The sequence below is a fragment of the Gymnoscopelus braueri genome, assembly GCF_963280865.1.
Source record: "Gymnoscopelus braueri genome assembly, chromosome: 19".
In the NCBI taxonomy this organism is placed as follows: Eukaryota; Metazoa; Chordata; class Actinopteri; order Myctophiformes; family Myctophidae; genus Gymnoscopelus; species Gymnoscopelus braueri.
In genome coordinates, this window is record NC_137621.1 from 32,064,620 (window position 1) to 32,089,302 (window position 24,683).

General features: G+C 42.6%; 2 protein-coding genes across 4 annotated transcripts; both read left to right on the forward strand.

The window, feature by feature from the left end:
* The first annotated feature begins 407 nt into the window (after positions 1 to 407).
* Positions 408 to 13,655, forward strand: hivep2b (HIVEP zinc finger 2b). 2 transcript variants are annotated; one of them, XM_080414471.1, is made up of 7 exons: positions 408 to 589; positions 3,833 to 7,828; positions 8,254 to 8,411; positions 8,833 to 9,008; positions 9,169 to 9,267; positions 9,506 to 10,305; positions 10,692 to 13,655. In XM_080414471.1, exons 2-7 carry the CDS (start codon positions 3,938 to 3,940, stop codon positions 11,112 to 11,114), a joined length of 5,547 nt encoding a protein of 1,848 aa, XP_080270597.1. In that variant the 5' UTR covers positions 408 to 589; positions 3,833 to 3,937; the 3' UTR covers positions 11,115 to 13,655. The 2 variants fall into 2 exon arrangements, with proteins under 2 accessions (XP_080270597.1, XP_080270598.1); XM_080414472.1 differs by lacking the exon at positions 408 to 589 and having other exon boundaries at positions 2,915 to 7,828.
* Positions 13,656 to 14,908: 1,253 nt separating this feature from the next.
* Positions 14,909 to 23,524, forward strand: txlnbb (taxilin beta b). 2 transcript variants are annotated; one of them, XM_080414068.1, is made up of 10 exons: positions 14,909 to 14,980; positions 16,358 to 16,616; positions 17,054 to 17,145; positions 18,381 to 18,551; positions 19,245 to 19,439; positions 19,842 to 19,961; positions 20,170 to 20,244; positions 20,356 to 20,448; positions 21,549 to 21,644; positions 22,830 to 23,524. In XM_080414068.1, the coding sequence occupies exons 2-10, from the start codon at positions 16,373 to 16,375 to the stop codon at positions 23,367 to 23,369; spliced, it is 1,626 nt and encodes a 541-aa protein (XP_080270194.1). In that variant the 5' UTR covers positions 14,909 to 14,980; positions 16,358 to 16,372; the 3' UTR covers positions 23,370 to 23,524. The 2 variants fall into 2 exon arrangements, with proteins under 2 accessions (XP_080270194.1, XP_080270195.1); XM_080414069.1 differs by lacking the exon at positions 14,909 to 14,980 and adding an exon at positions 15,964 to 15,982.
* The last annotated feature ends 1,159 nt before the right edge of the window (positions 23,525 to 24,683 follow it).

Genomic DNA, 24,683 nt, shown 5'->3' on the forward strand with positions numbered 1-24,683 from the left:
TGCATTTAGCATTATTTAAGTAGTGTGTCAGGTGCAAACCCAGTATGGATATGGGTACCTAAATTTCTTGTCCTGTTTTTACTCTGAGCTCACTGAAACAAATCCATAGGATTCTAATGACATGACATTGAATTCCTGAATCTTGACCATTGAAATTACATTTTGTCTGTCCTGGTGATACCTAGATATTTGCTTTGTGAAATCCAGCTCATCACTGTGTTTGTATGTGTTCATACTGAGGCAGCTGCTGCCGTGTTCCGTGAAATACAGAGAGAGAGCAAGAGAGGGGGGAGAGAAAGAGTCCTTAAACGTTGGCTGTTGTGTAATCCCTCCCAGGGCCCCTTTGCTATTTTTGTGCCTGGGTCCGCACGTCACAGTTGGGTATTTTCTCTGGTGACTAGCTCGCATCAATAGATCTTCTAATGTACACCCAGTCAGCCAGCAGCTTCGTGATTGATGGGACTTTACCTTGCTAATTTATTTCATTATCATTTACCCAGACATGTGGAGAATGGAAAAATGGACTATGCAACATGAGGACTGTCACGTGTGACTGTCGCTATGGGACAGGGGACTTTACAAATGTCAGGTTTGTATGAGGATTATGTTTGATATCAGAATGTCAGCTGCCGTACAAGCAGAGGGATGTTTCCCATAGATGTGTGTGTTCTACAGAATACTGAGCAGAATGTACAGTAAGCTGTTGGTTGATTCTGCATGCGATGTGTCGTTACAGTATCACCGGGGGCTTAGAACCCCCCAGGTTCTCTGAAGCAGTGTCATTCGCTCATGATATTTATGGATTTGTTGTCAGTGTAAGCCTTCATGCTTGTTCCCTTTAATGGCCATCTTAGCTCCTAATACTGTAATGCTGTGGCATAATGATGCTTATTTCCATAGCCCTGCATTTGTTTAGCTCATTGTCCGCTTGGATGTGGAAGGTGGTTAAGAAAGGGAGCATGCAAACTGTCCAAATGGATGTTGTCCTAAAGTCATTTGCCCAGCCATGCCAGCGGTTCAACATAATATTCCCTGTATGTGTCATATAATTATAATCAATGGTCTGCCCACAGTCATCCAGAAACACACCTACTGCCACCCACCTGCCTCCTGTTGTGGCACGTCATTGCTGCTGTGTCATACATTTTTCTGTACAGGTTAACGTTTGTTACTAGGAGACCAGGAGATTGATAAATAAAAGGGTGTCTGTGGTTTATGGTTTCTATACACTAGTCTTGTCTGAGTGTTTCCGTTGAGCACACTTGTCAATGTGACTTGGGTGAGGGTTGACTGTGTCGGTGCTGTGCTTCACCAGCCCCCCCTATCTTGCTTAGTTCAAAGGTATGCATTGTTTCTGAGGGTCTTATCTCCCTGTCACTCTGCGCCCATATTCCCCCTTTCCCTCCTCTCGTGGCGGAGAGAAGAGGATGGAAACTAAAGCAATGAGGTCAGACTGACCTTGAAAGGGAGCTCCCTACCGGGCCTCTGAATTTTGTTACCCCTCGGGCCACCCCACACTTAGTTTACCTCAGTAAACCTCCCTGCTGGAACGTGGACTGTTCCGAGCCAAGGCAGCCCCCCCCCCCCCCCTCGCTTGATATGTGTTCCCTATTTTCCTCTGTATCCCCCCCCCCCCTCAGGAAGAAGCCCTCTCAAATCCATCTCACTGCATAGCTATTAAGTCATCTGTAAAAGAACCGAGGAGGTATTTGCCATTCGATTCAAATATGAACAGGGGGTATTATGGTGCTTGCGATGACTGCTTTTTTTTAAATGCAGCTCTCTCGGCATCTTCTCAAGAGTCACCTTGAATGGAGCGTATCCACTGGTTTATGCCTGAGAAGTGCACGAGCAGTTGTGGTAACAAAGAATGAGAGAGTTCTCTCTCTCGCTAAAGAATGAGAGGGATAGAGAGGAGAGAGAGAGAGATGGGGATAGAGAGAAGAGAGAGAGAGAGAGAGAGAGAGATAGAGAGAGAGAGAGAGAGAGAGAGAGAGAGAGAGAAATAGAAAGCGAGAGTCGGAGGATGTCCTAATTAAGGGGAACTCAGAGGGTTTGAACCAGATAATCTTACATAACCTCGTTAGGGAGGACGCAGCCTTTGATACTGAGAAGATGGAAATGACGTGCCCTCAGAGACCCAGCCTCATGGTATGGAGCTAAAGTGTAATGCCACACCGATTCACAGTAGCCATGGGGGTGAAGCGTGTAGTATTTCTATGTGCAAGTTCTGTATATGAGTATGTGGCCCTGTGGAGATCAGCTGATGGACCTTGGCACTAGTGCTGCCAGGACGTTGGGTTTGCTTCCTGTTGGGGACACCCATACTACAAATGTATACACTGCATGGTAGCGTAAGGTGCCATGGGTAGAAGTGTATATATTCTAGAACATGGATGAGCATGTAATGTATAGCCACGTGATTTTATTTTATTATGGGGGTTCTAGTAATACTGGTTCATTGATAGTGCCAGGGAAATCATCGCGTTTTCGATTAATTCAAGTGGTACTTATCTAACCTGCATGCACATACAAACTAACACCTACATGCATTGGAATTAACATATAGATTATTGTACACTCACATGCTCAGAGATTTGTAATTAGTGTAGTATAGTTTATATTATTATTATTATTATTATTATTATTATTATTATTATTATTATTATTATTATATTGTATGCTGCATTCTATCATTGTACCATCATTATTCATCACATTGTGTTATTGCACAGTAGCTAGCAAACACTGTTTAACTTTGGTAGCACAATCTTACTTATTTGAATATGCACACCGCCAAATAATCTCTTTCCAGCCTCAGCTGCCCGTGGCTCAATTATCATTGTTGCCAGTCAGGGTTCTGTATTTTTCTTTTTCAATACTGGTAACACAAAATGACTTCTTGAAAAGGTAGATCCAGGTGTTTTTACAGGACAACAAATGACAAAATGTTAACTACGGTCTAATTGTTCTTGTTTGTAGATGTCACTCAAATATACACATGAATTTTTAAATCAGGATTTAAAAGTGAAATTAAGAAATAAGTTAAGAAAGCCATGCTTAACAGTCAGTTATGTCGACTGTTCATGAACTCTTTGCGAGATACAGTATACATGTAATGTGAAATACCACTTTAAGAAAAAGTAGTTCATTGTGAGTCTCTGTGATGCCAGATGAAATAACATAATGTGGTGGACATGGATTAGATTCCTATCAGACTCATGTCAGCTCTAGAATATCCTTACACACACACACACAAACACACACACACACACACACACACACACACACACACACACACACACACACACACACACACACACACACACACACACACACACACACACACACACACACACACACACACACACACACACACACACACACACACACACACACACACACACACACAGAGTTGTGGCTCCAGATAATGTAGGGCATCTGCCAGGGGTAGGATGAGGTACTGTAGGTATTTTAGAGGCTGGTAAAGAGATTTTTCCATTCCTGCTGTGAACGGTGCTCATTATGAATTTTATACTCACATTTTATTAGGAGGCCTTTTGGGAAGCAATCTTAAATAGGCCTTGCTTTCAAGCAGTAGATTTACACTCATATTCAACAGTGGAATTGTTGAATTGTTGAATATTTTTCATCTTCCCTGATCCTCTTTTTTATAGTCACAGTTAGTATGCATTTGTACTTTGTCCACTCCTAAGGTTTGATTAATTTTGTAGACTGCATGGAGCTATATCAAAAGTGCATATTTCATGTCACAATTAGATGTTTGATTCCACTAATTTCTAATTTCTGTCTCCCTTGTGATTTCTTTCAGATGACCCTTCCCTGCAATCAATTTACATGAATGATAATATTACTAAGGTTACATAACAGATATAGTCCTTGAAAAATCAATCCCAAAGAAAGTGACATTGGATTCATGGAGTCACTTGAAACTACTGCAGAGGTGAAATGCTCCACGGGGGGTCAGAACACAAATGTTGCACAGAAGATGTGCATGTCGGAGCCGACGGCTGCACAGAGAAGACCATCAGTGGAATTGGAGGGCAAGGGGTGGCACCGACAACCACAAGGAGGTCAGAACAGAAACACGTGTGGTTCGGCAGAAATGTCTGACTCAGGGAAATCACGGCAATTAGAGGATCAGCACTCCCACCACCATGCCGCAAGCCATCAGGAGTACGAGCTCTCCTCGTATCCACCGCAGGGGGGGGAGCCATTCGCCAGACAGAAGGCTGTAGGTCACTTAGTTTGCGCACAATCCCCAGGCAGCTGTGGCCCCGCTCCTCACAGGAAGTCCCCCAGTTTACCCGAGGCCCTCCAACAGTGTTCCCATTCAGGGCTGGATCAGCTATCTGACAACGTGTGTAAGATGGAACAGAAACCACAAAAACCCGGGAAGTATGTTTGTGATTATTGTGGAAGGGCATGTGCCAAGCCCAGTGTGCTCAAGAAACATATTCGCTCCCACACCGGGGAACGACCCTATCCTTGTGTCCCTTGCGGATTCTCTTTTAAAACGAAGAGTAATTTATACAAACACAGAAAATCCCATGCTCACTCGGTCAAGGCAGGAACTGTGCCATTCTCAGAACTTGGTTCTTATAATGCCAATACGGAACAGGGGTCTTTTGAAGGAGAGGGCGAGTTGTACTCCGATGCGGAGCAGAGTACAGACACAGACGAGGACACTCTCAATGACCCACTGCAGCTGTGTGACTCTCCAGTGGAGGGATCAGATAGCACTGCTGTAAAAGTACTAAATCTCATTGCTCAGAAAAAGGGAGTCACGTCGATGGCGGCTCCGGATGGTTCATCCCAGCTCCAAGAAATCAATGCACCTCCTCCTCCTGCCGTTCCTCAGGCTAGCCGTGCAATCCAATCCTGCACCATCAAACAGAGACTCGCACTCCGGCTCTCTGAAAAGAGAAGCGGAGACTCTGACCAAAACCTCTCCCTCCCCAGCCAGTCCAGCAAGGGCAGCACAGACTCTGGCTACTTCTCACGCTCTGAGAGCGCCGAGCATCAGACCGGCCCATCCAACACAAATGCCAAGTCCTACCAAGAAATCATGTTTGGGAAGTGCTACAGGCCCAGCCCAAAGCAAATGACTGATCTTGTTACTTGCAGTGAGGACTCAAGCGATTACACAGGGAAGCGTGCAGAGAAAGGCGTCTCCCGCGTCTTCACGCAGGAGAAAGATACTGTCGAATCCATCAAAATAAACACAAAGTCGCTCACTAGGGAGGAGATAAATGAACCGCTGTTAGACAGTGGCTCCGACACGGGGCCACTGATCAGGAGCAACTCAATGCCAACGTCCTCGGCAGGCTGTCTCAGCATGCCACAGGGCCTCAGAGGCAGCCACTCCTTCGATGAGCGAACATCTACCGGAGGCATGAGAAGACTCACGAGGCAGGCCGCTTTCGAACACTCTGCACATGACGGGCATACAGAATCTGACAGCCACAGAAAGACACCTGAGAGCAGCGGTGCCCTTTCACCACCAGGATCAGAGATGGAAAGTTACTCCATCACTTCGTCTACCAACATGAACCCTCAGAAATACGCGATGGAACTGGCAACACGCAAGCGTCGGAAAGAGAAGAGGGAAGAGGAGGATTTGCCGGGTCAGTATGAGGGACATCTTGAACAGTGTGAGGAAATGTTTGACCCGACAAAGGACTATGATTCAAAAGTTAGCCAAGGTGTTCTTGGTCTAATGGCGCTAGGGAAATGCCACTCTCAAAGTATGCATGGGCAGCCGGACAGATGTGACATGGACATATCCGTCTGCCCTGAAATCTCTGTCCGCAAAAATTTGGGTAATGTCATTTCTGTCATCCAACACACAAACTCATTAAACCGGTCACAATCTGAACAGTCCGAATCTTACAAGTATCACGGGCAGAGGCAGGAAAACATTTCATCATATCATGCTATGGAGCAGACTGAATCATACGAGATGGAAAGACATGACAGTAGACTAAGCCAGTCATTTCAAATCACCCCCAAGCTCGTGCGCCAATCTAACATACAAGTCCCCGAGATTAGGGTCACAGTTGAGCCTGACAGTCCAGAAAAAGCGCCAGAGGTGCAGAAGAAGGAGCCAGAGCGACACGTGGAGGAGTTTCAGTGGCCTCAAAGGAGCGAAACGTTATCACAGCTCCCCCCTGAAAAGCTGCCCCCAAAGAAGAAGCGGCTACGCTTGGCTGACATAGAGCTCTCCTCTGGCGAGTCTAGCTTTGAGTCTGCCTGCACCAGCCTCTCCCGCAGCCCTAGTCAAGACAGCAACTTATCTTACTACTCCACCTTCTCCTTTGACAGAGAGGAGAGCTTCAAGTCAGTGTCTCCAGCCAGGCAGGATGAATTTGGCAAACCACTGGAGCTCCTAGCCGTGCCGGGAAGCGGGCACTCCCTCTCTGTGCTCCACCAGCGTCAACAACATGAAATGAGACGCTCCTCCTCGGAGCAGGCGCCTTGCAACTTGCGCAAGGAGTTCCCAGAGGTACGCAGCATATCATTTGACTACGGCAGTCTCTCTCCAACATCCAAAGTTAGACACGCAGAGCTCAGCACTGGCCACTCTGCTATGAAGGAAATTAGGAGGGGTAACTTGGTGCGTCAGGAGTCATTGAATATGGACACTGAATGGATGCAAGCCCCCCCACAAATGTTTCCCCAGTACCTCAGCAACACCCTTGCATTCACTCCAAGTGGGGTGCTGCCACAGACTTTGCCAATATTTGCCACAGGAAACACATGCACCCAGCAGTCACACCATAGTCTGTTTGTTCCTGTTAGAATTCAGACCTACGTGCCATCCTACGGTACCATTACATACACTACAGTATCACAAATTACAGACAATCAGTATGATGGCCTTAGCCCCACCCCCGCCACAGCCACATCTCAGAACCAACTCTCGCGCGTGTCCGCAAGTCTTGATTCAGCAAATGTTCTAGGTCATACAGGGGCACTTTCAACGCACACTCTCAACATTGAGGCCCTCGATTTGTCTTCGACTAAGCTCAAGACAGGCATCCCTCTGTCTCTGACCTCTAGAACTATCTCAACCACCAATGCCTCCAGCGGCGGGGCAAACAAGCGGATGCTGTCACCTGCCAGCAGCCTGGAGGTTTTCATGGAGGTCAAACAACAAAAACGTGTGAAAGAGGAAAGAATGTTTGGTCAGATTGTAGAGGAGTTGAGTGCAGTGGAGTTAGGAAAATGTCATTTGACCGACGACAAAGGCCACAGGTCAGAGACACTGCGGAGTACGTCCACACCTCATGCTCAGGATGTCTCACAAATAGGCAAATTTATCCCGCTGCAGCAAAAAGCTTCAGAAGCCACTGATGGTGCTGATTCAACCATGGAAAGTACTTCCCTGGAACCCAGCTCACCACCGTACTCCATGATGTCAGTCAACAAAGCGAAAGATGTTGGCACGGACAAAAAGGCACAGCTGGTTACCAGTCAAGATGTCCTGATCTCAGACACAGAGCATTCAAGAGTGTTATCTCAGTTTCCAAGTCTCCGCACGACAACAGGTGTGAGCTGGTGCTATCTCAACTACACCAAGCCAAGCTACTCTCACAGCAACACCCCTTTCTTCTCTGTGTACACCACCTGGTGTGTGAGTTCACACAACCCAAACCCCCCTGACCTGAGCACCAGTGCCGCCTTGGCCCTCCTGCGGTCTAAACAGAGGGGCGACAACATGATCTACACTATAGCAGCCATGTGTCAGCCTGGGACAGGCAAATTGGTCTCCTCCTTAATCTTATGGAGGCAGAAGATGGAACAGGTGAGAATATGATCTTCTACTGAGATCATTTATAATGCAAAGTGCTGCTGACGGTCATCCTTTGTTTATGATTTATAGTTCATATCCCTGCTGGGAACAATACATATTTTCATATAACATTTTAGAATGACAAAATGTCAAAAAAGCTTTAAACTTGAGTTTCAGTTCAAAGAGCTTCAAAGGCCAGAGGGGCTACGTATATAACGTGCTCTACACATAAATGACCATGTAGATCTTCATTTTAGATGCTGTACACACACGGGAGTCACAACAATTTCCACGACAGCATCAATATGGGTGTTTGCAATGGGCACCATGCTACCACATGTATAACATACAGCCTCTTTAGAGCATCGCATTACATTGTGTCGATATCCTGTGTGCTTAAACTGCGTGTTGACAGAGTGTTTGCTCATCTGATTCAGCTGCAGAGGAAACCGGAGCTCAAAGAGGTGGACATCACCTATGGAAAGAAGACGAAGGACATCGGCTCCAGAGGGAAAAGTGCCAAAGAGGAATGGAAAGAGAGGGAGGCAGTCACCACCCAGGCAGTGCCAACACGCATTAAGATCTTTGAGGGAGGGTCAGTGCACTTATTTACCATAATAACGTTCATGTGGCGTAAAGCTACTTAACTCAAATACTTTACGCAAATAGGAAATTTGTTGAACAGGCTGAGTAAAAGAGAAAGCCATTCACAACCCAAACAGTGCAAATGGGTATTAAAATCTTTGAAAGAGGCTCATTCCAGTTACTGTAACTGTTATAATATCTGTGAATAATATCTGTAATTTGTGGAAAAATAGCTACAGTACGCATGTTTATAATAATACTTATGCTGATATCGTGATATTTATAGAAATCGATTCTAGAAGAAGACTGTTAAATGAATCTTGAAGGTGGTCTTATACAGTATAAACACTACGCTGGCATTTTGCATACGTTTAAATTAACATTTAGGATGTTGGAAGTGATTGAAGTAACAGATTGTTCCCACCTCTCAGGTACAAGTCCAATGAGGACTACGTATATGTCAGAGGTCGAGGTCGGGGGAAGTACATTTGTGAGGAGTGCGGCATCCGCTGTAAGAAGCCCAGCATGCTGAAAAAACACATCCGAACCCACACAGATGTGAGGCCCTACATCTGCAGGGTCTGCAACTTCGCTTTTAAAACTAAAGGTGAGCCTTCTACCATGAAACAAATTAGCAGAAATTAGGCTATGGATCATTACAATTATGTGTCATTACATATGAGACTCAAGGCGAGGAGACAAATTGCTAAATTGTTTTGAAATAATAACAGTAAATCATCAATAAAGCATACTTTATCCATGTGCAGGAAACCTGACCAAACATATGAAGTCAAAAGCACACATGAAGAAATGTCTTGAGCTGGGTGTGTCTGTCACAGTAGATGACGCCGAGATTCAGGAGCATGGTGAGATACTGAATTCTGTGTGAGATGATGGAATGTTTGACATTATTCTTTAATTCAGAGGATCCCAATGGCCCTCAGATTTAAACTTAACTTACACTGACGATTTACTGAACACTTATTACACATCACTAAAATCCAATCCAATAAACACATAGATATATAAAGACATAACTAAATATGGACAAATCAAAGCCTTCTGGGTAAATAACATTCAACTTTCATTTTCTTAACATCAAAGTGGACGAGATCCAGCGAGAGTCCAAGACTGGTGCAACTAAACACCAGTTCTCCGATGCTGAAGACTCCGATGGCATGGATGAGGACATTGACGACATCGACGAAGACGAGGATGAGGACGATGAGTACGAGGGCGACTCCACTCCCAAGCTCCGTTCCAGAAGCACGAGCCCCCAACCTTGTGGCGTCACTTCCCTGTCGGTCACAGCCACGGCTGCCATCCATGGCTGCTCCCTCGCCTCTCTGCCCGGTGCTGAGATTCGCCACCAGGCAGCTTCTGGTAGGCGGACTGGGACAGTCATTGACCGCAGGGCTGTCCTCGGCATGGCCGACCCAGAGCAGAGAGAAAGATCCGTGGACGAGGACTCCCTGACGATGCTGTCTCCTGACCAAGGATGTTTCCTGTTTGACCCTTACTCCTCTTGTCTTCTCTCCCCTGGCTGGGAGTCCCCCCTTAGGGAGCCCTCACCTTCACGGCTGCGCTACCCTTCCCCGAGGAGGGAGCTGTCCCCTCGAGGTCGCTCCTCTCTGAGATGGGACACCTCCCCGCTGAGGCCCAGCTCCCCAAACTTCATACCCATCCAGCACCTGTCCCCTGGGTCCATTGAAAGACCCCTGTCACCTGGAACAGCAGAGCTGGCTGGGAAGCGTGAGCCATCAGCGAGAGGCAGGCAGAGGGTCGTGCTCAGGGCTGTGTCACCTCGCAGGGGCTCACACCAGCACAGAGGCACTGGCGATAAAGCCAGACACCACGCAAAGATTGACCTGGCACAACAGCAAGGAGCCTTCGAAATGGAATTGGTATGCAGCAAGATAAAGTTACTGTGCCCTATTTTACTGGCTTAATTAGTAATGGTTAATATTATGCCCATGGAAATATGAAACATTTGGATTTTAATGGCATGTTTTTGTCATGTGAATGCATACTTTTTGCATGCACAATTAGACATTAAACGTTTATTTTGTCACTGACTTTTCTACATTTTATTTGTATCATTTACAATTTTACCATAGAAAATGCACTAACAGTCAATACAAAGAAACAGGAAGGCAATATATTACTACACATAAGATATTTAAAAAAACTAATTCCCGAACTGAAATATTCCTTCTTTCATACAAGGAATCAGCTTGGAGACTTTAAAACCGTAAAAAGCATTCTGATTTCTGCCAATGTGTTGCTTTAGGATCAAAGGAGCAGTTTGGCCCTCTCTTCGCCCATCACTGCCAGCCCTCATCACCAGAACCTCCTCAGCCACCTCCCACTCCACTCTCAGCAGCCAGCACGGAGCTTACTCCCCATGCTTCCCATCGGAGGCATCCAGATGTTGCACTCCCCGCCTCTTTCCAGCGCCGATGTCACCCCACCTTCCTCAGCTCTGAGCCCTGAGGGCACTGAGAGCCAGCGCTCCGGCAGAGTGGAGATAGCCGGAGAGGAGGGGAGGGGAGGGCGCGTGCATGACCGACCGTCTGGCCATCAGGTGGCAGCTCAGGATGCTCACGGGGAAAGCCCTGAGCCCCTCGTCAGGGACACCAAGCAGGAGGTGAACGTCCACACCTGCATGACAGCCATCGCCTCCCTGAGGATCACCACAGAGGACCCTCACTAGGAGGGTATACTTTTCTCCCCTGCTTTTCTCATTCTCTCTCTCTCTCTCTCTCTCTCTCTGTTTCTCTTGAGAGAGAGACCCAGGAACAGATAGGACACCAGAGCGGAGTCCTTTCTGCAACCTTACCATTGCCAACCTTACAGGCACATAACCTCATCCTTATCCCATTATAAGCACTCTAATAACACGTCCTCTGGTCAGCAGTGTGTGTGTGTGTGTGTGTGTGTGTGTGTGTGTGTGTGTGTGTGTGTGTGTGTGTGTGTGTGTGTGTGTGTGTGTGTGTGTGTGTGTGTGTGTGTGTGTGTCTGTGTTTGTCTGTGTTTGTTTGTGTGTGTGCGTATGTGCGTGTGTGCGTGCATGTGTGTCTGACATATAGACAGCTGATGTTCAGCGCGAGTCTCGATCAAACTTTCACAACAAAGGAGCAACCCATCTTGTCCAATGGGGCTCCTCTCCACTAAGACTCTTTGAAATGATTGGATGAGAGGCAAGATGGTAGCAGGGTGGAAAATAGTTACCAATGGGTGCAGGTGCAATATGGAAAGTTATAATGCTAATATGCCTTTGTTTGACCTAGTAGTTTGCGTACAATTGCACATAAATATATTTATGGATTCTGTAAAAATAATCCCAATGTATACTCCCTTCTTAGACGCATACGAAACAGTGTATTTTACGTGTACTTTGAAAATAGACTGTTGTTTAATGTAATCATATCGAGGTGTGATACTGTAGTGCAGTAAAATGAAGAGTTAACTATAAGGGAAAAGTATGTGTATTATAAAACAGTCTGACCAAATGTTGAGTAGACTCGCTTTCTTGTGCAGTTTGGTGCTTCTGATCGAGCAGCAACGGTCTGTGCCTTTACTTTGCTTTAAATCATTTTGTTTTTCTAAAAGCTTGTTGAATAAGGAAAGATGTCATGGTACTTCATACAGAAGAACTTTTAAGATGTGAAGAGCATCATATGTCAGAGGGTTTGCTATAAAGCGCATATAGCTTTTTATCTGTTTGACCAGTTTTGGCTGATAGAAGCAGCTTGATTTACATACAAAAAACAAAACAAAAAATTAAGAAAAACAAAACAATCTTAAGACGTTTCTTATGTTGCATTTGTTTCTTAATGTTGTGGTTTTTATCTCGATAAAATGCATGGGATTTGCTATTGCACAAAAAATAGAGGAAGTTAATATGTAATTATGTATACTGTAAGATGTATTTATATATTAGAACGTAAGCACTTATTGATACCAGTTAATATTTGACTACTATTTATATATGGTATATCTGTACTTATGCAGCAGTGATGCAGTTATGCAGTGAGCCACGCTGGCATTGCTTTTGATCTCCTGTCTTTGCTTTTCATTGAAGACAGCCTTTTTGTTGTTGTAACTTATACAGATGACCATAAGCATGTTTTATGAGTTTTTACATTGCACTTTCATCCTTTCATCTTTAACAACTAACTGACCTGGTCGGTAGGTGGTGAGGAGAAAATCACATTGTGTTATATTGTGAGTATAAAAAACATTCCAGTTCATTTTTCTTTTCAACAGAGTTACAAGTTTCCCACTGTGTGAAACGTGTTGCACACAAAATTAAAGGGGCTATGATTATCAGTCGGTAGAACCTTTTCATGTATTTCAAGTGTAACAGGAGAAATCATTATCACTTACTGTAAGTAATACTTAAGTATCAAAGTTTAAGAGTGGGTTTGTCAACTATTACTATGCTTCTGCTCAAAATGTAACTAATCATTCACCAAATGCATTATTTCTCCTCTGTATATATACTATATACATGTGTATTTTTATGATTTGAACTATTTTTGCAGTGTTGAATTCTGATAACTTTTTATGTGGGTTGTTTATATCTCTTTGAGAGGTAAAATGTCTGCAATTGACGTAATGGAGCTTTCATGAAGGAGGAAAGGGCACAGTGTTGAATGGTAACACCTCGTGTCTCATCTTTTTCTTTTTCTTTTTAAAGATACGTTTATTTACGCCTTCAAGTGGGTACGACACCAGTTTGAATGGATTTTGAAATCAGAAAACACTTTGTTCACTCATGTTTACATACTAAAGAAAAAAATCGCAGGTGCACTGCTTTTAATTTGTGTTTCCTTTTTATAAGGATGTATGTACTGTAGCCATGATTTTATAGTTATGTGTAAATTTTATTTGTTGTATTGACGATACAGAGTGCTGATGAAAATGTGAAAGGGAAAGTGAAGCCTTTTATTTGCTTTTGCATCTGTATTCAGATTGTGTTTTTGTTTTGTTTTTACCGTGTATTCATATTTACTGAACTGCATTGTGCCTCTCATGTCTTTGAAAATTCCCTGTTAATGCAGAGGAAAAATCATTCATCTCTCAGCTAAGAGTTTTGAGGATAAAGCCTCGGTAGCCAATCCCTTGTTTTAGCTATTTGCATTGAAACTGGATCGTCATGATGGAGTGCCTCTTTTATGCTATGAGGAATTTATTGTTTGGTGCTCTACTTTTTAAGATTAAATTCAAAAACTGTTTTAAAAGAATATACTTCTAACCCAAGAATGTGTGTTGAAGCTTATTTCATGTCCTTTCCCTCCCTTCCATGTGTTTCTTTGCTCTCTGCTATTGGGATTATTCAAAATGGCTCCCTACCTCTCTCCTTGCATAATTCACAATTGTTTAAATTAGAGCATGCCTGGAAGGGTTTTCAGATGCAATCATTCACATTTTGCCCCTGGGTAAGACTCTTCGGAATTAAGTTTTCAAGAAATTCTGAGACCACTGACATCCTCTGGTGAAAAATCATTACTACAGTCATAACATGGTACAATAAAATAAATGGTCCCTTCCAAAAAATAGTTATCACCTTGTGAATAATGTTGAACTATTTCAGGGCTTCTTTGTCTGCAGCCAATTCAATGTACGTGCATAATAGCCATTGCACATTGATTACAAACAAGCAACACATGCTTTACTATGATAAGCCAGTAGTTCTCAAAGTGGGGTCCAGGGACCCTCTGTGTTCCTTGAGTGGGTTCCCTATGGACCCTTACAGGTCTGTAACTCTGATGTAAAAGGGATGTTTACGGGTCCATTTGGTTCCATTTGTACACTGTCAGAGTAATGGAGGTCCTTGAAATTAAGCTAACATGGAAAGTAAATACTGTGCAATACACTGTAAGCAAGGAGGGGGCTTTAATCCTTATCATCTAGCATTATGTGGCTTCCTTTGATGCTGTTCTCAGGGTTGGAGAGAAGGTCTGTTGTAATTCTAATCACTGAGAGACAGACAGACAGACAGAGAGAGGTAGTTCAATCTTTTTTCTCTCTTCTCAATGACCAGGCCTGTCAGGCCCATCTGTTAGAATAATTATATGGCTGTTAACAGCATCCCGGCTTAAAATAAAATGTGCCATGGGTTGGTGGTTTCAGACAGCGAAGGCATTGCATAAAATGGCTGCTTTAAGCACCCATAGACAAGGTACAGTGTTAGGATACACACAACTACACTTTCCTCCACGTGACGGTTCACTCTACACTGTTGCTTAATGGGGTCAGGTCTTCCTAGTTTACAAGCCACTCAAATGGTTTGGGGATTCTTGTTTCGAGAGGGGTGACCTGGACAGGGACATAACTTTACACCCCCCCAAATACCCCCTTCTCTCTCTCTCTCTCTCTCTCTCTCTCTCTCTCTCTCTCTCTCTCTCTCTCTCTCTCTCTCTCTCTCTCTCTCTCTCTCTCTCTCTCTCTCTCTCTCTCTTGTGTCCCTCTAGTTTATTTTGAGGAGGTCTTATCACAGCTGTTGTATCAGTGGTGGCAGTCTCCCTGAGTCCCTCTCCACTTCTCCTTTTTCCCCTCTAGACCCTGGTCCTGGTAAGAGCTTGTTCAATTACTCCTTAGCACAATTGGTGGAGAAACTTTTGTTGAAATGGTATAGAAGTGTTTTATTATAGTAATGTATCAGGTTAGCTAATTTGTTTAGATAATTTACAATCACCTTTTAATCTTTAAAAGCATTTTTCTTTTGTTAGAATTAATTAGTTGACTCTCTTCCATGGCTGTAAAGCTCACCAAGTTGAGGGCTTAATAGATTGGAAATAGGCGTAGTTTATGTTAAGTGGAACTTGGCTATGTTCATGATAAATAATGTTCTCCTGAAATAACTAGAACATTGCTCTGTCAGAACATTGTTCTGTTTATTTCGCTATCTTGAGTCCTGTAGCAATTCACAGGCTGTTTAGAATTCTTATACACTGTTAAATCAAGTGTGGTTTTGTCTGCCTTTCTTGCAATGATGTATTCACTAATTAATTTAAATCCAAATACCTAAACCAAGTTTTCTCTTAAATATTGAACCGGTGGTTATGTAATGTTCCTTCTTCTTTCTTTCTTTTCTTCTTTTTTATTTATTAATTGTTTTACTAATAATTACTACACCTTTTTTGAGCGTACAACCGCTGACATTGACATCAATTAGAGTCAATAAGAAATAAATAAATAACTTGACCATATTAAGAAGTTCCTAAAATAGACTGTGGGTCTGGAACAGGTGCCATGTGCTCTGCTTGTGAAAGCAAAGGGAGTGTGAAGTCGACACAGGCAGGCTAATTTTATGCACATAAACAAGCCCCAGTCAGGAGCCTGTAAAAACACAAGAAGCAGATAGACGCCGAGATTCAATCAAACCTGATTTATGTTATGTGTGACTTTGAATGGCACACTAGTATGTTACAGGTGTCTAAAAACAAGTGTGTTTTAAGATTTTGTTTAACATTTTCTGCCTTTTAATTGGTTTAATTGGTTTATTTTGCCCAAGTAAAACTTCTCTTCGATCGAGGAGGATCGAGGAAAATCGGCAATTTTATGGAAAGTCATGTGTGTCCGTAATCCGTATATTATTACGAAATTTGAAAGTGTTTTCAAACTAATGTTAAGCATGGGTCAGCTTAACCACATCAGCTGTGGATTTAGTGCTTCGACATCGGCACCACTACTTTGGCCATAGTTGTAGTTTCGTTTTATTCACTTCCCCCTACCTGAAGCTTGAACTGCTGGCCTCCCACTTATAATTCTCAAACCCTTTAGTCTGTAAATGGTCCCAGTGATACCTTTATATAACACAAACACAGGGTCAGAGTCAAATAAGAATGCATCTCAAAATTCATCAACAAAAGGCAAATCTTTTTAACGATAAAGCCATGATGACGTGAACCAGAAACAATATTTTGTTTTTGTCTGCCTTCCTCTTAGCACTAGCCCATATTAATGGAGACTTCTCAGAAGGCGGCTAGCCTCGTCCAGGTGGGTCACCAGGCGGGGCCAGCTGAGGGTCAGCAACGCATCGACCTGACAGAAGACCTCGAACATCAGCTGGAGGACATCATTAGCACCTACCAGGCTGCCGAGATCCCTGCTGAGCCAGAGGACGCCAGGGAGAGGGTCACAGCTGTCAAGGAGGCAGATACCCGCAAAGACCAGAAACTGGAGAAGAAGCTGCTCAAAAATCTAGGTGCTTTGTTTTTGCCTGTTTTTTTCCCCTTCTAAATAAAGTTGTATTGATTCTGGAGCTAGGTGGGTTCTATTCAGCGCAGTCAGCAAAAGTGGAAGGTGTACAGTAATTGATAGGGGTGTAAGCATAGCTGTAATGGTTGTAAGTGCATCCATCTCTAACAGACCTCAGATGAATAGTATTTGCAAATAATTCGAAACGTTTGTTTTTAGCCTACTTGGAGTGGGAGACAGATGGGGTTTGCAGCAAAGTGTAACAAAAAGAGCATTCCAGTCACTGGCAAGGATTAAATAACCACTTTTACAAGCTTTTCTGTAAACCAACCAATCTGAATTGTGCAAACTCATCCATTTGTTTTAAACTGTTTAAAAATAATTTCCCAACCAATATTTGCTTTTGGACATATTTGTAACCTGCTCTCTATACTGACTATTCAGGAAAGGAGGCCGCACTATTGATGCAGAGTCTGAGCAAACTTGGCACTCCAGAGGAGAAACTACAGGCCATGGTTAAGAAGCATGTTGAGCTGGTGAGTGGCATAGGCTTCAGAGAAAACATTCTGTGCGCACGTAGGCCTACAGTACATACACACATTTGTAGGCCTCTTTGTGTACATGTGTTGCTGCATGTGTGCCTGCATGCACTGATGTGCGTCTACACAGTATTATGTGTAACCTTCACTAACTTCCAGTTGCTGCCCGCATCCAATAGAATCTGTTGTCGGTGGCACACCTGTTTCCTGTTCCAATTCATTTTCCAATAGCTTTGTTACCTTTCACTTTCTGAAAACATGGGACTACAGTTATGCACAGAGCGAGTGATCGACCCACAAGGCAATCATGAGCACGGCACCCCCCTTACTTTCAGGACATGATCCACACCTACAAATCTTCTCGCGCCTAAACCTAACACAGGAGGTCTGTCCCTCCCTTCCTTACGACACCCTGGCTATAATAGTCAAACAGGTGTCCTAGACCTAGACTCTTCTCCCTCCTGGCTCCCAAGCTGTGGAGTGACCTCTCCCCCAGTTAGAACTGCAAGCTCACTCCCCATTTTCATATTTTTTGTAGCATTAATTGTTTTCTTTATTGTTTTATTGTTGTATTATTTCCTCTACCAATTACCCGGTCATTTGTTGAGGGTTCAAGCCATTTAGTCTTTGTAAGTCACTCTGGATAAACGTCTCTTAAATGTCTAAATTGTAATGTGTATGTGCTTGTATTTACATGTCTATGTACATTGTTTGCAGTAACTAGCTTCTGTAATATATTACAATATTGTTACTTTCCCCAGTAACTAGTAGTGTAACGTATTACAATTGCAAAAAAACGTTATAATATTACAGTTATGAATCCAAGTAACTTTGAGTTACTAAGTTACAATGAACGTGATTAGTTTTTGACCGAGATAGACTATATATTGAGCCTATAAATATATTCCATTGTAGGAGGCTGTCACGTGCGAAAAAATAACAGATCTAGAGGCTATCAACACATTGTGATGGGACACATTGTTAACTTGTAGATTTGTTCTTTTTAAGCATACGCCCTCTCGCAAAATGATGATACGTGCAGGTCAAGGTTGCAAAAGTAATATAGTAATGTACCTTGTAATGTCACAAGTTACCCTTGATACCAAGTAATAAGTATTGAAATATTAATACATTTTAAAGGAGTAATAAGTAACTAGTAACTTGCCCAACATTCATCGAGCCATGTGTGTTTCATGTGTATGTGTATCTATGTATTTCCAAATACTCCATAGATGGAAGAACATCGCAGTGACCAGAAGCAGCTAAAGATTCTGCAGAATAAACTGCTCCAGGTGATGAAGGAAAAGGACCAGCTGCAGAGTGAGCACAGCAGGGCTGTCCTGGCACGCAGCAAGCTGGAGGGACTGTGCCGAGAGCTGCAGAGGCACAACAAGACATTAAAGGTACCTCAGCACACCGTGCATTTTTGATGGTTCGTGCTTTGAAGTTTCAATAAATAAAGTTGCACAGTTGCAAAGTGAAAAATCGTAGCTCTTAAAAGCACAATTACACCGCAACCACTTAAACCCTTTATTCATAGTGAAACAGAGTTGAAACTCTATTTTGGTCTGCTCTTGTTTCCTTCTACACCGAATCTCTTCACCAGAAATAGCAGATCTACAAGCTCACAACATGTTGTGAGCTTGTAGGTAGAAATATCCAGTATTCAGAATAAGAGAAAGAAAGAAATGAATGAATCAATGAATCAATGAATCAATGAATGTATGTCATATACGATGTGCTTGGGCTCGTGAATAACAAAGGGGCAAAAGAGCTTTAGCATAGATGTAGGATATTACACGTCTCTGTACTGTTGCCACAACACTGAGGAAGGCTGTTAAGGTTGAAACGCGTCCATTGCTCTGTCTGGGTGAGGCAAATAAAAAATGTGAAAAGGACATTTATTGAGCTCTGGCTGTCTTCTTCTTCTCATGATATTGTTGGGCCGTGCACCTTGAGACTTTCATTTAATTGGGCATTCTGTCTTTTCTCCCTGTGCTTTGTACAGCGTTTGAAATGTCTAAATCATTGTCATTCGTGTTGCTAAGTTCCCGTAGATGCAGTTTTACAGACTAACCTCTATGTTGTAAATGTAGGAGGAGACCCTGCAGAGGTGCAGAGAAGATGACCTCAAGAGGAAGGACATCACCACCCATTTCCAGGGCACGCTCAGCGAAATTCAGGCCCAGATTGAGGAGCACAGCACCCGTAACACCAAACTGTGTCAGGAGAACAGCGGCCTGGCCGAGAAACTTAAGTCGCTCATTTCACAATACGACCAGAGAGAGGCGGTATGTGCCTGTGCCAGATAATTAAAATACTTGGGTGAAACAGTAGCTTCAAATAATTTGTAGGTTAGTGTTGGAGAATGTAACAGTTGTTGAGTTGGCCACAGAGTACAATGCAATGAGTTCTATGTTTAGACTACCGGTATGTATTTGAAAGTAATTTCAAATATTATCCAGGTGCTCTAAATCCCATCTATTAGTATTTCAAAACTAAAACTAAAAATATTATTAATATACTATTTGACCCAAGTCTGATATTGAATGTTTACAGTATTACATAGCAATCCAGTATGATATGGCATAAGATAACCTGGTCATAAGTGTGGTTTGGCTGGAGCCGAATGAATAATCTACTTACCACATTTTTCAGTGAAACTAACTTGTCTGATGTCTTCTGTCTAAAAGAACCTGGACAAGGTCTTCAAACACAGAGATCTGAAAGAGAAGCTGCTGGAGACCAAACTTGCACAAGCCAACATGCTGCAAAAAGAAGCAGAGGAGAAGCGCAAACTAGAGAAAGACCATGTGAGTCTGGAGAATCCATGTCATTGAATAGTACACTGCAAATCCTGAGTGTCAATTTAACTCTTACTCAGTACAAACGTAGTAGTCATACAACGGACTCAATAGGCTTTAGAGTCTTGAGTTAAATTGACACTGAGGGTTTTATAGTGCACAGACAAATTCTGTTCTCACAGTGACCTTGTTAATGGAAATGATCAATTCTCCACAGCTGCTGAAAAGTGCGGCCGAGAGCAAATTGCAAGTGAAGGTCCTGAAGGAGCAAGAATGTGGCTTGAAGGCCCAGGTACTGTACAGTCATCATGCATGAGTGAGATGTTTGTCTTTAACGTTCCTTCTTTTTATGTACTTGAATACAGGCGTGATTTAGTTTTTTGTTCTTATCATCTCTCTACAGCTTGCTATGTACTCTGAGAAGTTTGATGAATTCCAAGGCACCGTGTCAAAGAGTAATGGAGTCTATGCATCGTTCAAACAGGACATGGAGAAGGTCAGAAACACTTTGTGTATTTATTTGACTATTCAAAGGAATTGCTCCATTATCCCTTGTTAAAAAGCATAATGTGTTGAATTGTCATGGACATGGAATTAATCACATTAGTTGTTATATTTTCCACACATAAAGATGATACATGCTCACTCCCTTACAACTGACCAGAATGCCACGGCACACCTGGTCTTCAACCATAAATTCTCTCATCTGTCCTCTGCTACATTCCCTTCACTGGCTTCCAGTTTCTGTTCACACCCGTTACAAAACACTGGTAATGGCCTACAACGCATGAAGGCAATCAAGGGCACGGCACCCCCTTACCTTCAGGACATGATCCACCCCTACACCCCTTCCCACAAACTTAGATCAGCTAACACACAAATGTCTGTCCCTCCCTTCTCTATGACACCCTAGCCAACGCTCCAAGCGTCGTAGACTCTTCTCCCTCCTGGCTCCCAAGCTGTGAAATAACCTCTCTGCTCAGTCAGGACTGCAGACTCACTCACTTCAGATTCTACCTCATTCCTTGTATCACTTGCCTATATTTGATAGAGGCTAGTTATACTATGTAGATATACAGTATATTGGTTACTTCTTCACATATGCTATGTACAGTACGCTATGTTATTTAGATATATAATGTAATATAATGTATATGGTTTCCTCGTACACAAATGCTAAGTATGTTATTTAGATAGAATGTTGTTTAGACAGATGCTAGGTTTGATGTTTACCTGGTATCCTTACTTTGGAGCACTTAATTGTTTTCTTTGTGCTCGACTTACGTATTCATTTACCCTGTAATTTGTTGACTAGGGTTCATGCCCTTTACAGCAATCACTTTGTAAGTTGCTCTGGATAAGAGTGTCTGCTACAGTAATTGCCTAAATATCCATTTGGAATTAAATACATGCAGAAATTATCTACACAAACCCCATGGGGCTTATAACACATCACATTTACATCTCACATCAAAGACAAACAAAAATAATCAAGTCCTCTTTTCTGTAGTTCAGGATTTAGGTCCAAATCTCATTTGGGCAGCTATTTTCAGATGCATTTTCTTTTCTGACTGCTGCTGTTGTTCTGTGTTACAGATGCATAAGAAGATGAAGAAGCTGGAGAAAGAGTGTGTGTCATGGAAGACTCGCTTTGATGGCTGCAACAAGGCTCTCCTTGACATGGTGTCTGATGTAAGACATTTGTTACCACCTGTTTACCAACTTATGGTCATATAGCAGTATCACCACAGGTAGAGCTGGTCACTAACAGAAGCATGGTCAGGGGTTTGTGGAGTACAAGGGAAAATCAGGTGATGCGCTTGGCATAAAATCATTCACCAAATGGCATATGTATGCAGACTACCAACAAGAACATTGTCAGTGTTAATTTAACTCTAAAAATGCAAAAACCTGACCTTTAAGGGTACATTCTTCACTCAGGATTTTGCTGTGTGAGTTTGTAAGGGAACTCGGCAAGAAGCATGTATATGTCCAACAACACAATGTTCAAACATAAATGATGACAGGCATTTTACAGCACATATGGTACATCACCCTTTTTAGGGTTAGCATAATTCCACAGCTGTGATCGTTCTTCCCAGTCTGTCTGTCTAACAAAGACCAAGCATACCTGATTAGCCGTGCTCACTGCGCACCTTTGTAGATTATCAGAATGCGGATGCAGCCACTAGTTGGCAGAGACACCTTAGGCTCTGTCCACCTGCAGCTGACACCATAAAAAACACCCCACAACCATGTTCAATGTTCAAGGTTTTTACAGCGTTGCTCTTCCAGTGGGGCGAGCAATCTAGAAGAGGGTCAGTTTGTCTGTCAGATTGGTCTTGGTTGATAAAGACTTTGTTAGTAGTTGTTTTTTTATGTTTTTTCAATGCACATTTTTTGTAAGTTCTAGATGTATCCCTTTATTTCTGACAGTCTATAAATGTCAATAGCCACTAGCCATTGTTCAGTTCTCAATTTGAAAAGGCTGGTTTCTGCATGATTGTATGCAGCAAACACAATTTTTCAGATTTGTTGATTAAATCAACTTAGTCGACAAATTCCTGTGAGTCATTTCAGTCAAAAAATAATTTCTTTAGTCGAGAACATACCAACACTGCAGGCAAATTCATGTACTTAGAGTGTCTCTTCAACAGTGTAGACAAAAATGTAAATACAATAAGATGATCAAGATAGTCATGATAAAGCAAAATAGCACAAAATGAATGTCCTGCTTATGATATTTGATTAGAGCTGTTACTGGACATTTACTGCTGTAGTCTGTATGCACAAGCATCCAACAAATATATATGTGAAAAAATAAACAAGACTGTGTAGTCTAACACATTATGTCCATTATAATTCAATCCATTGCAGAAAACACTGAAGGAGAAGGAGTTTGAACTTTTCACCATTAAGAACCAGAAGTTGGAGAAACTGTGCAGAGCGCTGCAAGAAGAGCGTAAGACTCTGTACCAGAAGGTACAAGAGGCCAGTGGTCATCCAGATGTCAACTCAGCATCTGAGCCAAGTGAGAAGAAAAGCCCTGCGGTTGTGGAGACTGCTGTTGAGAAACCAAATGAGGAACAGGCTAAACCGTCCACTGAAGCCCCCCCTGAGACTCCAAAAACCACCCCCGCCGCCGAAACCCTGCTGACTAAGGAATTGTCCAAAGTGAAAGCTGAGCAGTCCCTTCTGCAGGAGCTTGCGAGTTCGTTCCTGATTTCCCACGTCATACCTGAAGAGGAGCTTTCCCAAGAAGACACGATTCAGGATTCCGAAGAACAGCACCACTCAGAGTCATGCAATGGTGATCAAACCCAGGAGATCACTTTCCCGGTGAATGGCACAGATGAGGAAGCCATGGATGACGGATGCCAGGAGCAGCGAGACCTGGAAATGGAGATGGTCGATTAGGCCACCAAATTACTGTGAATAGTAGCCTATAACTATTAGCAATAAAGATTTATAGAAATGAAGAAAACAAAAAAGTTGTCTTTGTCTTCAGTGTCTGTGTGAAGGATAACAAAAAAATGTATTACCCAGAAAGAGCCGGAAGAGCACTGTGGGCAATGTCAAATTGGCTATATTGGCAGAATGTAAAAACATAAAGAATAAATGTATGCTTTGGAATGTCTGAAATAATGCAATGTCAAATTGGCTATATTGGCAGAATGTAAAAACATAAAGAATAAATGTATGCTTTGGAACGTCTGAAATAATGTAATGTACACATGATTTGAACATGCTTGAACGTTTTACATTAAAGGCCTAATATTGCTACTATTGCTACAATTTCTACAAAACCCCTATAGCTCCAGTCATCATGGGCATTAACAAGAAGCTGATGGGTAAAGTTAATCATTTTGGTCTGTTTCTGGGAGATACAGGAAGATTTTGTCTTTTTCCAAAAAATAATGAACATGCTTTGGAACAACATGGTGTGATATTAGCTACTCTAAAAATTAATAACTTCTCACTCTCACTGGTGTAAAGTAAATAAGTACATTTACTCAAGTACTGTACTTCTTTTTACTTTACTGGAGTATTTCCCATTTTTAATACTTTTACTTCTACTCCACTACATCTCAGAGGCAAATATTGTACTTTTTTACTCCACTACAATTATTTGAAAACTTTAGTTACTTTGTAGATTTTGATTCTCATTACAAAACATACACTAAGACCCTGCAGATGACGTCACACTGATAAGAACCAGTATGCGTGCAAGTATGCGCGCAATGAAACCCATTCTATCAGGTCTCGCTAGGACGCGCCTCACTAGCCAACACACAAGAGGGGGTTGGGGTGTGCTGAAACCAGCTCACCCCAAAACAACAGGTTGGGAATTGATTGCGTAAAACAATCACCTGTGCGTCCAGCTTCAATTGGTCGAATAGCCAATCTAAAAGCTCACAATGCTTCTGATGTGGCCATTGTGAGCTTGTAGATCTGCTATTTTCAAAAGATTTTATACAGTTTTTACCTTTAGTAGGCTACTTTAAGTATATTTTGATGCCGATACTTTTGAACTTTACCAAACGTAACAGAGTATTTTTACATTGTGCTATTGTATCGATACTTTTATTGAAATAAAAAATTGGAGTAGGCTACTTTTTCCACCACTGCTCTCATATCACTTAGGCTAGGCCTACTGTCCATTGAATTAGCCTACAGTAGGCCTATATATGTCAGCTTGGCTTGTCCTGTAGAGGCAGGCTGTTTCTGACG